The 12504-nt window shown below is 54.2% G+C and overlaps 1 protein-coding gene across 1 annotated transcript in view; it reads right to left on the bottom strand.

Moving 5' to 3' along the window:
- The window catches only part of LOC34624035, a gene marked incomplete at its 3' end in the record, with an annotated part of 41595 nt that overhangs the window by 27726 nt on the left and 1365 nt on the right, over positions 1–12504 (bottom strand). Inside the window, exons 5-20 of the mRNA XM_026335805.1 lie at positions 11650–12467; positions 10737–11241; positions 10012–10553; positions 9583–9849; positions 7959–8494; positions 7753–7828; positions 6864–7672; positions 5933–6668; positions 5120–5755; positions 4559–5062; positions 4135–4221; positions 2653–3170; positions 2220–2541; positions 1742–2084; positions 1180–1627; positions 48–556 (exon numbers count right to left, since the gene is read on the bottom strand). Of these exons, the coding sequence (XP_026191590.1) occupies positions 48–556; positions 1180–1627; positions 1742–2084; positions 2220–2541; positions 2653–3170; positions 4135–4221; positions 4559–5062; positions 5120–5755; positions 5933–6668; positions 6864–7672; positions 7753–7828; positions 7959–8494; positions 9583–9849; positions 10012–10553; positions 10737–11241; positions 11650–12467 (7656 nt within the window). The remainder of the gene's footprint in view (positions 1–47; positions 557–1179; positions 1628–1741; positions 2085–2219; positions 2542–2652; positions 3171–4134; positions 4222–4558; positions 5063–5119; positions 5756–5932; positions 6669–6863; positions 7673–7752; positions 7829–7958; positions 8495–9582; positions 9850–10011; positions 10554–10736; positions 11242–11649; positions 12468–12504) is intronic.

Raw genomic sequence — 12504 nt, 5'->3', positions numbered from 1 at the left:
TTTCATCTTTTGTTGGGCTTCTTGTGGTTCTTGCGAGTGCATGCTATGCTGGTGTGGCTGCATGCTATGTTGGTGTGGCTGCATGCTATGTTGGTGTGCTTTCATCTGTTGGTGCTGTACAATGTGCTGCTGCTGCTGCCGTACGAGCTGCCCCCAACTCGACCGCAGCGTCAACAAGATGCAGTACAGCAAACAAGGGATGAGCCACGATCTGCTTAGCACAGCCATGGAAGCTGTCAGCGCATGCACATCCACCCCAACACTGCGGAGTGACTGCGCTGCTGCCGCATTGGGAGACTCCCACAGGTGCCTTGCCAAGGAGACACAAAGGGCACAAAGACCACGAAGTGCAGTGCACCCCCCAAAGCAACCTCGCCAGTCTTGCAAAAGCATGCGAATGAGGGAAGGAACGACGGGGAAGAGCTGCTGATGCTGCCCTTGTTGCTGCAGCTGCTGGATAGAATGCTGCGCTGTCAAAGCAGGAGATATCAAGGCGCCTTCGAACAAAAATGCCAGCAATGGGCGACACGCCAGCTCGTAATCCGTCACAAGGCACCTAAAAACACACCAGCAGCAAGGGTGCATGTGTGGATGTGGATGTGGTGGTGTAGATGTATATGTAGGTGCATGTGTAGATGTAGGTGTGTGTGTATGTGTAGGTGTATGTGTATGTGTAGGTGTGTGTGTAGGTGTAGATGTAGGTGTGTGTGTAGGTGTATGTGTAGGTGTATGTGTAGATGTAGGTGTGTGTGCAGGTGTATGTGTAGGTGTATGTATATATATGTGTACACGTATATGTACATGTATATATATGTATACACGTATATGTACATGTATATATATATATATATATATATATACATGTATATGTATAGATGTGTATGTATCATATACATATATGTATTTATGTATATATGTACACGTATACATATACATATATATATATATATATTGCATATATACATACATATATCATATACATATATCATATACATATATATATATTGCATATATCATATACATATATATACATATGTACGTATGTGCCCCGACAGACAGACACCAGCGCGGGAGGGTGCCAACGCATGTGCGCTTTCCTCTGTACGTCTACCCGAGCCAACGCGACATTCAACCATTGATATTCCAGGAAGCAGAATCTTCGAGGAGCAGCCAGCTAACCTGTGCAGTTCGGAGGCAACAAATGGAGCAGGCAGCATGGGCGTGGAAGAGTTCCCTAGGAAGGCAGTCGCGCAGCTTTGTAAGACACGCAGCAGTCTCCATATCGAATCGACGACAAGGCAGGTGAGATCTGGATTTCCAGGATACTCCAAGAGGCGCGTCGCATTATGCAACGACGACGCACTGTCTGCAGTTGAGAGACTCGTGGAATTCGTGCGCGAAGGCTGCAGACGCTGCAGCAGAAGTGCCAGACCTTGTGCTGCAACTTCCACGCGCAAACTCATCCCTTGCAGCAATTCCAAGGCAGTTCGAAAGGCGATGGGGTCGACATCTCCGAGAATCAGACGGAGTGCAGCTCGCAAAGGGGGGTGCTGCTTCAGCTTTTCTGTCAGCGCAGCGAAAATATGCCTCAGAGACAGCTGCTGCCCGTCGAGCGCTGCATCGACGCCTCCTGCAAGGCTCTCGTGAGAGCTCCTAAGAGGTGTGTCTGTCGTCGTTGCTGCTGCCGTCGCTCCGTTGGCTGCCGAAGGGAGGGACGCTCTGGCTCGTAGTGCTGCTGCACTGCTTTTCGCTTCTGCGCTGGCTTTTGCTGCTGCTTCTGCTGCAGTGACAGAAGCAACAACGAGAGATACAGCGTCCTGCTCCTGCAGCTGCATTTCAAGATAATAGGCGCTGTGTATGTCGATCGCACGAACGGCAATGAGGGCTGTCTCAATAACTCTAGCAGCACTAAAATAAAGCTGCGGATTTTTGCGTGCGCGTTCCCCCCCCTGCCCGATGCTGTGCTGTGCCTTCGCATGCAAATGACGCCTCGCAAGTTGAGCTGCGTGATGCCACAAGGCTACTAGTAGGAGTGGGCGCGGTTGTTGTTGGTGGTGGTGTTGTTGCTGCTGCTGGTGTTGTTGGTGTTGCTGCTGCTGCTGGTGTTGTTGGTGTTGCTGGTGTTGTTGGTGTTGCTGGTGTTGTTGGTGTTGTTGGAAGGAATTTCCTTGTTGTGCAGCTGGCTCTGAGAGCTCCCCACGAGTGGCAGGCGGCAGTGGCTGCTCTAGGGAGATAACAAACGCTTCGAAGATCTCATAAAGCGAAGGAATCGCCCACAAGTGGACAGCAAATACTGCTCGTTCCATCCATCGCATCCTTAAAAAGGGGCCAGGCAGCAGTGGAGGCATCTGCTGGCGAAGACGGTATGGCAAGTGCTCCGCGAGAAGCGCCTCCGCTTGACGCATGCGCAGAGACTCTGCGCTGATGAATTCAGCAAGTACATCTCCAGGAGATTTCGCTGATCGAGCGAACAAGTCGAGGCTGCTGCGATCCTCAGCGAGTTGCCGCCTCCCTTCAGCCGTAGTTGCTGCAAGGCCAAGACTGCCATGGACGAGTTGCACTTGTTGCAGTTTCTGCTGTTGCTGCAGTTGCACTTGTTGCAGTTTCTGCTGTTGCTGCAGTTGCACTTGTTGCAGTTTCTGCTGTTGCTGCAGTTGCAGTTGTTGCTGCTCGGCGCAAAGAAGCTGTTGCTGTTGCAGCTGCTGCAGTTCTGCATCTGTTGCAGCAAGCGCTGGGCGTGCTGCTGACCAGGGGACGCTGACGCAAGGCATTGCGGTGTTTGGAGAGCCGTGATTGGGGAGAAGCCGCGTTGCATGCGCTGTGGCAGAGGCCATAGGAGTCGCTGCATGCGCACACCAAAGCTCTGCAGGCTGCAAGCGAGCAAAGCCTGTCTGGAGAAGCGAGGCAAGCGCTCTGACAGTCTGAAAAAACTCCTTCCCCGCGAGCTGCTGCAAAGAATCTGCATCTTTCTGACAGCTGCCTCGCCCAATCCATGGGCGCAAGGGGCTTAAATCGTCTGCAAGATGCAGGAGCAAAGCAGTCGCTGTGTCTGCAGAGGCCAGCTGCAGTTGCGAAGCAGCTGAGGCTTCAAAAAGCAAACGATGACGCGATGCCGCTACTACAAGCCGCAAACCCCAGTCGCCTCCCTTTGGATGCAGACTCACAAAGACCTATAAAGCGCAGAAACAACCATCAAGCTTTCCGTAAAAATAAAAATATTTACGGTTTTTTAAATAGATACATATTCATGCTTTTTAGACATATACATGTTCATGGTTTTCAAACACATACATGTTCATGTTTCTCAAACACATTCATGTTCATGCTTTTCAAATACATACATGTTCATGTTTTTAAATCCCATACATGCTTATGTCTTTCAAACACATACATGTTCATGGTTTTTAAACACATGTATCTTCAGGGTCTTAAATATATACATGTTCATATTTTTTAAACATATACATGTTTATGGTTTTTAACACCTATATGTTCATGGTTCTAAATATATACATGTTCATATTCTTTAAACATACATGTTTATGTCGTTTAAGCAAATACATGTTCATGTTTTTCAAACACACACATGTTTATGGTTTTTAAACACATACTGTTTATGGTTTTTGAACACACATATATTTGTACAAATAAACATACATACATAGATATACAAAAAAGCATATATACATACAAATAAGCACATGTATATGCATGCAAATAAACATACACACACACATACATGAACACCTACTCAAACATGCAAATAAGCATACATAGAAACAAATCCGTATACGCATACAGATATGTGCACAAGTAAACATGTATGTATATATATATATATATATATATATATGTACAGATAAGCAACCACATACACATAAACACACATGGACATACAAAGAAACACGCATTCACAGACATCAGGGATAAGTATGAAAGGGAAGGGGTAGACAGCGAATAGCATTGCATTCCAGGGAGCAGCAGCGGCAGCAACACCACGAGCACGCAAAAAACTGCGAGAATATCTCTTTGAATATTGCAACTCATACAGCAGGTGTTGCAGCCTGTCTACCCCCGCGTCCACAAACCAGATTCCGAACAGCCAGCACCACACATTTCTCTCTGCTTGCTTGCCTCTAGTTTCTTGACGTCTTTGAAGCGAAAGCGGGTAGGCATGCCTTCGCGCAGCCTCTGAGACTTCAGACCATGAGCAGTCCATGCCTGCAGCAAGCCGAAGATATCCAAATAGCACACCATCAGGAATAAGGCCCCCCTATCTTTCTTTTTGCCCTTATCTTTCTTTCTCGATCTCTCTTCTATCGCTCTTCTTCCTTCTCTATCTCTCTGCTCTCTATCTCTCTGCTATCTCTCCCTCCCTCTCTCTCTCTCAATATTTTTGCAAAACAAAAAAGCCTGCACACAGCGCCCTCCTGCCGTACAGTGAACGCGTCTCTTTGCTGTAGGTGCACCACATGCATGCAAGCAATCCACACACAAGGGCCTCCTTTGGCAGTATCGGCCTATGTATGACGACACTGCCAGACTTGAACACGCCTACCTTGATGACAACTTCGCCCTTCTGTGCTGCAGGAAAGCTTCTCTGATCTATCTGCACTCTGACACGCCTTGCGATCGGGGGAGGTGGTCCCCCCTCGCTTGGCATCCAACAAGCGTTGCCTGCCGACTTCGCTGCTCTAGGAGATGCTCCCTGACTGCGGCTTGTTGCATCTTCGTCTCCTGTATTCGAAACAGCCGTCCCACTCCCTCCTCCAACGGTGCGTCTGCTGCTGCGTGCCTGAGTGCCACCTAAGGAGCCTGAGGTGACTCCTGCCCCACCACAACCACTGACGGCACTACCAGCAGCAGAAAACGAAGAAGAAGATGCAGGAAAAATTTCCGCCTTTGGCCAGCGGCACGCGAAGTCAATGACGAAACGCTGAGGATCAAAGGGCACTGTGGGGTGCGGTGTCTCGAGGACGTAAACGGCCACCTCCTCTCTGCTCTCTTGACTGTATTCATTCCCCGAGAAAGAAGCTTCCAGAGGCGCGTCTGCGCTGCCGTTGCAGCAGCAGCAGCAGCTGCTGCTGCTGCAGCACTTGCTCAGGACGAGCAGACGCGCTTCTCCTGCTCCTGCAGCGGACGCCACCTCGGCGTGCGCTGCCTCTGCGAGGATGCGCCTCCCCGCACTGCCGCTGCTGCTTCTGCTGCTGCCTAGGAGATGCTTTCTCATCTCGCGCTTGCAGGATGAGAAAGCATCTCTAGCCACAGGGGGGCTTCCCGGGAGGGGGCAGCAGAGGGCCCCCTGAAGAATCATGAGTCGAGGCAGCACGCGCAGAAAAAAGGCATCCAACTCGTGCAGCAGCAGTGCCACCCGCACGCTGGGAGCCTCCGACGTGGGGGCCCCCGGGGGGCCCCCCGGGGGGGCCTTTTTCATATACAGATGCAACGCGTCGAGAAGCGAGTGGCGCCGGAAGCGTATCATGAGCTGCAGCTGCAGCAGCACGAGCGACACCACTTGACGGAGATGGCGATAAGGCATTCGCATGAGGGAGCCTCGCTCTGGCTTGCTCCTTGGGGTGGAAAAGGCTTCCATTGCAGAAAACAAAGCGGCGATGGACTGCGAAAGCAGCAACAAACGATCGTGAACCTTCGCTCTCAGACTTGAATCGGTAGGATACGTCAGGCTTCTTCCCATTCCTCCTGCTGCTTCCGCTCCAGCACTGGCTCCTTCAGCACGAGCCTGTTGTGGCTGCTGCTGATGCAGCAGCAGAGGCTCCAAGAGATGTCTCCTTTGAGGCAAACGGTCCGCAACATACTCCAGGGTACTTGATCCTGTAAGCCCAACAGAAGGGCGTACTACAGAGGCTGCTGCTCCTGCTGCTGTTGCTGCTTCTGCTTCTGCTGCCGTTGCTGCTGCTTCTGCTGCTGCTGCCTCTCCTTCTCTTTCTCCGCCTTCTGAGACGCGACGACTGGGAGCCTCTAGAGCCCTCCCCCCTTCGTCACTGCTGCCCTCCGAAGAAACCTCGAAAGACGGCTCAAAAGGCTGTGCTTGCGATGCTGTTGACGCAGGCGTTGCTGCAGCAGCAGCCACGTGTCGACGCACTCTGACAGGAGGCGACGTGCTGCTGCTGCTGCCTCGCGCTCTTTCGGGAGCCGTCTTGTGCTGCATTCTCCTGCCTCCCTGCCAGCGACAAATGAGCACAGTCTCTTCCACTGCATGCAGCATGCCACGTCGCACACCTGCGAACTGCTGAAGCAGCAGTCTCCTCAAGGCGCGCAACGCGAGGCTTGCGAAATGGGAGACTGCTACGACACGATCTCCATGTGCTGAGCCTAGGGAAATAAATTCAGTAGCGTGTGCCTTCTCCGCCTCTTTGCCTTTTTCATTCGTTGCCGTCGGAGTGCCTGGGTAGTGCTTGTCGGGGGAGATGCTGCCGCTGCGAAGCAGCGAGGAAGAGGAGGCGTCCTCGAAGCCAAACGCTGCTGCCACTGGGGGCGGTGGTGGTACACTGAAGCGCAGGAGCAGCTGCTGCAGCTGCAAAAGCAACGGCGCTGGGCAGTGAGCAGCGGCTACTGCGGAGAAACTGCAGTCGGCAAATGTGTGGAGTGCCTTGGAGGCGATGGTTCCCAACGCTACAATTGTCGCAGGATCAACTTGAGAAGGATACGGGTGGGAAGTGTCGTGGAGGGAGTAGTGCTGATGATGATGATCATTCTGCTGATGATGAGGATTCTGCTCATGATGATGATCATTCTGTTGATGATGATGAGGATTCTGCTCATGATGAGGATTCTGCTCATGATGATCATTCTGCTCATGATAAGGATTCTGCTGATCCTGTTGATTCTGCTGCTGAAGTTGCGTGAAATGCTGTGACGTGGTCGGTGGTGGTGATTCGAGGACGGAGGCCAAGCTGTCGAGACACTGCAGCACGAGGGGCAGCGTTTCTGAGAAAGCGGCAGCCGCTGCTGTAGAGACACCTGCGCGTTGGCTGCCGTTTGTGACTTCGTCTTCCCACTCCAGAGCACGTCTAGAGGGCTTGACGTCTGCACTCGTCTTAGCAGCGGAGAGAGCCGCTGTTCGAGCTGTCGCTACAGCCGCTGCGGCAGCTGCAGATCCCCCTGCGAAAGGCAGCAAGCCTGCAGAGGGCAGCAGTCGGAGAGCAACCAAGCGAGTGCTGCATGCAGCTGCAATGCATGCAGCTCTGAGCTGCATGCGCCACGGATACGACAGTGGCTGCTTGAAATCCAGGAATTTCCCCCAGCGGCAATTCGCGCAGCCGTCGCTGCCGTTCTCAGCACGAGTGGGGTGGTTTTCGGCGCGACTGCAGCATAACAACATCGCGTGACTGTCTCTGTGCGCAAGGCATTCTGCAACGGCAGGCACAGGAGGCAGCAGAGGCGTTGCAGCCTCCGCTTCTGCCATCACAGACTTGAGGGGAGACGCCTCCTCGGCTAGCCATTCTCGTGCATTCAGAGCTGCCGCTGCAGCAGACGCTGCATACGTGGATCCTGCACCGACTGCGAAGCGGGGAGAAGCGGCTGCTGCAGCGACTCCAGGAAGCAAAAGGCTCCAGAGTCGCAACAAAGACACTGACGCAGCAAGCAAACAACTCTCTGTAGCCTGGGCTGCAGCTGCAGTCGCTGCCAAGCCCCCTGGCGCAAGCCGACCCTTCGACATATCACGCATGCCGTCTTGTTGCATCGACTTTTGAGAGGAACAAAGCGCTGGCTGCTGCGTTCCTCTTGTACCCCCGCCGCGAACGGCATCTGCATCTGCTGCTGCTGTTTTTTCTCCTGCTTTTTCCGCTGCTTTTTCTGTTTTTTTCTGCCCTGTTGCTTCCGCCTGCGGCGTCTCCGAAAAGGCAGCCTCGTGAGCGTCTAACCCGCGAGTCGGGGAAGGCTGCCGCTGCTGCTGCTGCTGCGGGAAGACGGCCGCTTGAGACGCGGCAAACTGCTGCAGCTGCTGCTGCAGCTGCATGCGCACAAGCTGCTGCTGCTGCAGCGTGTGCATGCACGCCGTGATACAGGCGTACAGCAGCCACAAGGCAGCAGCGTCAGGCTGCAGAATAAAGGCTTGTCTCTCCATTAGGCTGGCGCTGCCGCTGCCTAAGGCACTCTGTCGACGACTTTGCTGGTGCTGCAGCTGCTCTTGCAGCTGCCGCTGCGAGCAGACGCTGTCGGCAGCTTCTCGCTGCTGCAAAGTAAGCCTTGCTCCCTCAGCTAGTCGCACCAGTGCCGATGCCACAACGGCGAGCAAAGTCACTGGATGCGCAGCCGCATTCCGAACATACAAAAACTCGGTGCTCCGATGCTGCAGCTGCTGTACCACCAGCTGCCGAAGCTCTCTCCCCCCCAGTGCAGGCAACGCAACGAGGGCTGCAGACTGTGCTGGAGAAGATAACGCCACACAAAATCGATATCCTAAAGAGCAGCTCCTCGGAGAACCGCGCAGAGACGCCGGAAGCACTGGGAGGCAGTGACACGCATGCACCTGCGTTTTAAAAAGCCAAGAAACAGCAACAGAAAAAGAGACAGAGACAACAACATTCAGAACAGGCATATATAGACACATAGGTAGACATATACATACACAGAGAGAGACACACACAGACAGAGAGAGAGAGAGACAATAGACACATACATATACATAGACACATAGGTAGACACATACATACATATACATACACGTACATAGACACATAGGTAGACACATACATACACGTACATAGACACATAGGTAGACACATACATACATGTACATACACACAGATAGACACACAGATACATATACATACACATACATACATACATAGACACTTAGACAGACACATACATACACGTACATAGACACATAGGCAGACACATACATATATATACATACACATAGATAGACACACACATACATATACATACACATACATACATAGACACATAGATAGACACATACATACATGTACATACACGTACATCGACACATACATACATGTAAATACACATAGATAGACACACAGATACATATACATACACATACATACATAGACACATAGATAGACACATACATACATATACATACCCGTACATCGACACATACATACATATACATACACGTACATAGACACATAGATAGACACATACATACATGTACATACATATAGATAGAAACACAGAGAGAGAGGGCATCGTTTAGACCCCCCCGCTTTCACTCCCTCCTCCCTCCTCCCTTCCCCGAACTAGCAGCAGCATCCCCTGCAGAAAAATTCTTTTACATAAAACATCTATGGATCCCCCTTTTAACAACTTTAGCTCAAATGTGATAAGGCCGCCCATAAAAAAAACACTCCATGCGGGTAGTGCCCATACATTTGTATCTATGAATATACATAATATTACATATATCTGTATCCATGTATATACACATATCCATGCATATATATCCATATATGCATATATCTATACATGTATATATATATATATTATAGACACACATAGATATCACTGTCCACATTTCGAGCTTTTAAGATAAGCCCCCTTTGACGGCTGCGTGTGTTGGGAAGCTTGCATAAAAGAGAGACCACCTACCTTACGACCTTCTACAAAGAAGAAGAGACTGCCTTGATTTGCATCTAAAATCAGTGTAATGATCCAACTCCTCTGCCCGCCTCCAATTTCACCTCCCCCTAAAGCCATCTCCAAACGTGAGCGAGTGCCGCTTTCGCGACTGCAGCATCGTGGCTCAGCCACAGCAGCCCCCGTGCCTCGTGCTGCTGCTGCTGCTGCTGCTGCTGCTGTTGCTGCTTGCATTTCTGCACCTCCCAAGTTCTCTGCTGCCTCGGAGGCGTGATGGTGCTGCGGTACGGAGGAGGCGTTTCTTCCAGAAGCGACATTTGCTCCCCCTTCTTGAGGGAGCCGCTGCCTCGCCAAACTGGTGCTGCTGCATTTGTTTCTGAGGCTGCCGCTGCCTCCTGCACCCGCGAAGGGGGGGGGAGCCGTTCCGTGCTGCGAAGGCACGGCTACGCCTCCCCACGTCGCTCCGCTGCTGCTGATGGCACAACAGCCAGCAACGTTCACAAGGGGCCCCTCCAGAACGCCACAGCGGCGAAGGCATTTGGTGTGGGGGGCTGTATGCATGCGGTGGCAGCACGCCGATGCATGCACGCCATTTGAACGAGGCGGCGCTCCTACTGCCGCTGCTGACGACAGTTTGGCTGGGGAGACGCCTGCCGCAGCCCCCTCCTCTACAGCATACACGACTCCGTACGCATCTGTAAGAGCCACGCCCACTTGGAAAGCATGCAAAGGATGCGGAGGGGGGGCAGTACCCTCCACTTTCGCAGCAGCTGTCAGCGTCTCAGACAGTCGCAGCTGGCATATGTGGATTCCCTCCCACACCCATTCCTTGGTTTCTCCGACGGCGAAGCAGTCTTCCCTCCGACCTGAGCCGCGACTTGCTGCGCTGCCGCTGCTGCCTGCAGCGGATGCATGCATCGGGGAGGCTACGTCTCCGGAGCCTTCCCAAGAGCCTCCAGGGGAGACAGGCGATCCGACTGCGTCTCTGGCTGCAGAGGCGTTGCCGCCGCCGCTGCCGCCGCCGCTGCTGCCGCCGCCGTTGCTCATGGTGGTTCGCCTTGTCGCTGCCGCTGCAGCAGCGAAGGCTGCTCCGGAAGGCAGCAGCGTGGCTGTGGTGGCATGCGCGATCGCGTCGAGCTGCTGCTGCTGCTGCTGCTGCTGCTCGCGCCAACGGCGCTGACAGGTGTGCGATCCGGCTCCAGCAGGCAGCAGGGGGGGAGCCAAGTCTCGCAGTCGCTGCAGCTCCCGCGGCTGCTGCTGCAGCAAGACAAGCGTCGAGGAGAGCGTCTCTTCGCAAGTCAGTCCCATCACCCCATCGCGCACCGAGAGAGGCAGTCTCCAACCACAGCCGTCTGCGAGCCACAAGGCTGCGCGCACATGCGCGTGATCCGTTAGGCCTGGCTCCGTTGGAGCGACGCTGTCGATACACTCGAGATCCTCGAACGAGCTGCCTCGCGGCAGACTCATGTAGGAGAGACGCGTCTGCTGTTGGTCCTGCAGCAGCCGAATGCAGCAAAAGGCGTTTCTGGGAATATCGCGCAGCCGAATGCCGCTCCACGCCGGGATCACGAAGGGGGCTGCATGCAGTTGTAGCGTCTCCGCATCCCGCTGTAGCTGCTGCGTGAGGAGGTGGCGCTGCTGCTGCTGCGTGAGCAGGTGGCGCTGCTGCTGCTGCATGTGCGAGGGCCCCTCATGAGTTCCTCTTCCTGCTGCTGCTGCTGCTGCGGCGGAAGCGACGACTCCTGCATGCGCACCAAGCCCTCCTTCCTCGTCTGCTTCAGCAGCCGCTGCCTCAGCAGCCGCTGCCTCAGCAGCCGCTGCTTCAGCAGCCGCTGCTGCAGCCAAGCTCCTCCTGTCCGTCGACACTACCGCATACGCATCACTCTCCTCATCCGAAGAAGAAGCTCTCGAGTCGCTGCTCCTGCCGGCTGCTGCCGCTTCTCCAAGGGGGGGGAGGGGGGCCCCCATCGAGGCATCCGGTGCAGGGGGCCCCCCAGAGGAAGCCGTCAAGACAGCACCCGACGAAGCGGAAGACGATCCCTGCTGCTGCTGCTGCTGCTGCTGCTGCTGCAGAAGCACGTCGCTCTCCCGACCAAACCCTTGCGCTGCCGAAACGCGCGGAGATCTCCACGAGACAACTCGAGAGTCAGAAGTCACAGCGAGACTCCCCAGTCCCCTAGGCGCCGCTGCTGCTGCTGCGAGTGGCGTCGCGTAAGCCGCTGCCGTCGCTCCTGCACACGCAGCGCCTTCGTACACTCGCGCAGACCAAGAAAAGTCTCTCAAAAGCGACAGCACCTGAAGCTCCTCTAGAGCGGCATCCCCCCACGCCGCCCCCTCTGCTGCCACAGAAGAAAAAATGACTCCCTCCTCGATGGCAGCGCCTCCCGCCGAGACTCCCTGGAGGCTTCTCGCTGCTCCTCTGGAGATCGGAGGCAGAGAGGCTCCCTGAGTCTCGCATCCCTCCCCCTCGAGCTGGCTCTGCTGCTGCTTCTGCTGCAGCGTCGCCAAACACAGAAGCAGCAGCAGCAGCACTTCTCGGAGGCATCCGTGTCTCAGGCCCGTGCTCAGCACCGCCTCACTGACTGCAATGCGCGCTGTCGCGGCGGCAGCAGCTGCTGCCGCCGCTGAGACGGCTCCCCCCCGCAGCTGCATGCACACCCACAACTGCTCCATGAGGCAAAGGGCCTCTCTCTGGGAGGCTGTGGGAGTCGTCGGGGAGATCCACGGCATTCCGACTTCTCGAGAGGCTCCTAAACTCAGAGGCGGATATGCGCGAAGCTTCTGCAGCAAACGCCGAGCGCGCGCATCTAGTTCTTCAAAACAGGCGGCTGCAGCAGCTGCAGCTGCTGAAGCTGCAGCAGCAGCTGCTGCTGCTGCTGCTGCTGCAGCTGCTGCAGCTGCCATGGGCTCATTCTCTGCAATCGCCGTCGAGGC

The sequence above is a fragment of the Cyclospora cayetanensis genome, unplaced genomic scaffold, assembly GCF_002999335.1.
Source record: "Cyclospora cayetanensis isolate NF1_C8 unplaced genomic scaffold, CcayRef3 CcayRef3_contig_80, whole genome shotgun sequence".
Classification (NCBI taxonomy): domain Eukaryota; phylum Apicomplexa; class Conoidasida; order Eucoccidiorida; family Eimeriidae; genus Cyclospora; species Cyclospora cayetanensis.
The sequence above is the reverse complement of the archived record's forward strand: the minus strand, read 5'-3'. Positions and strand labels throughout refer to the sequence as shown.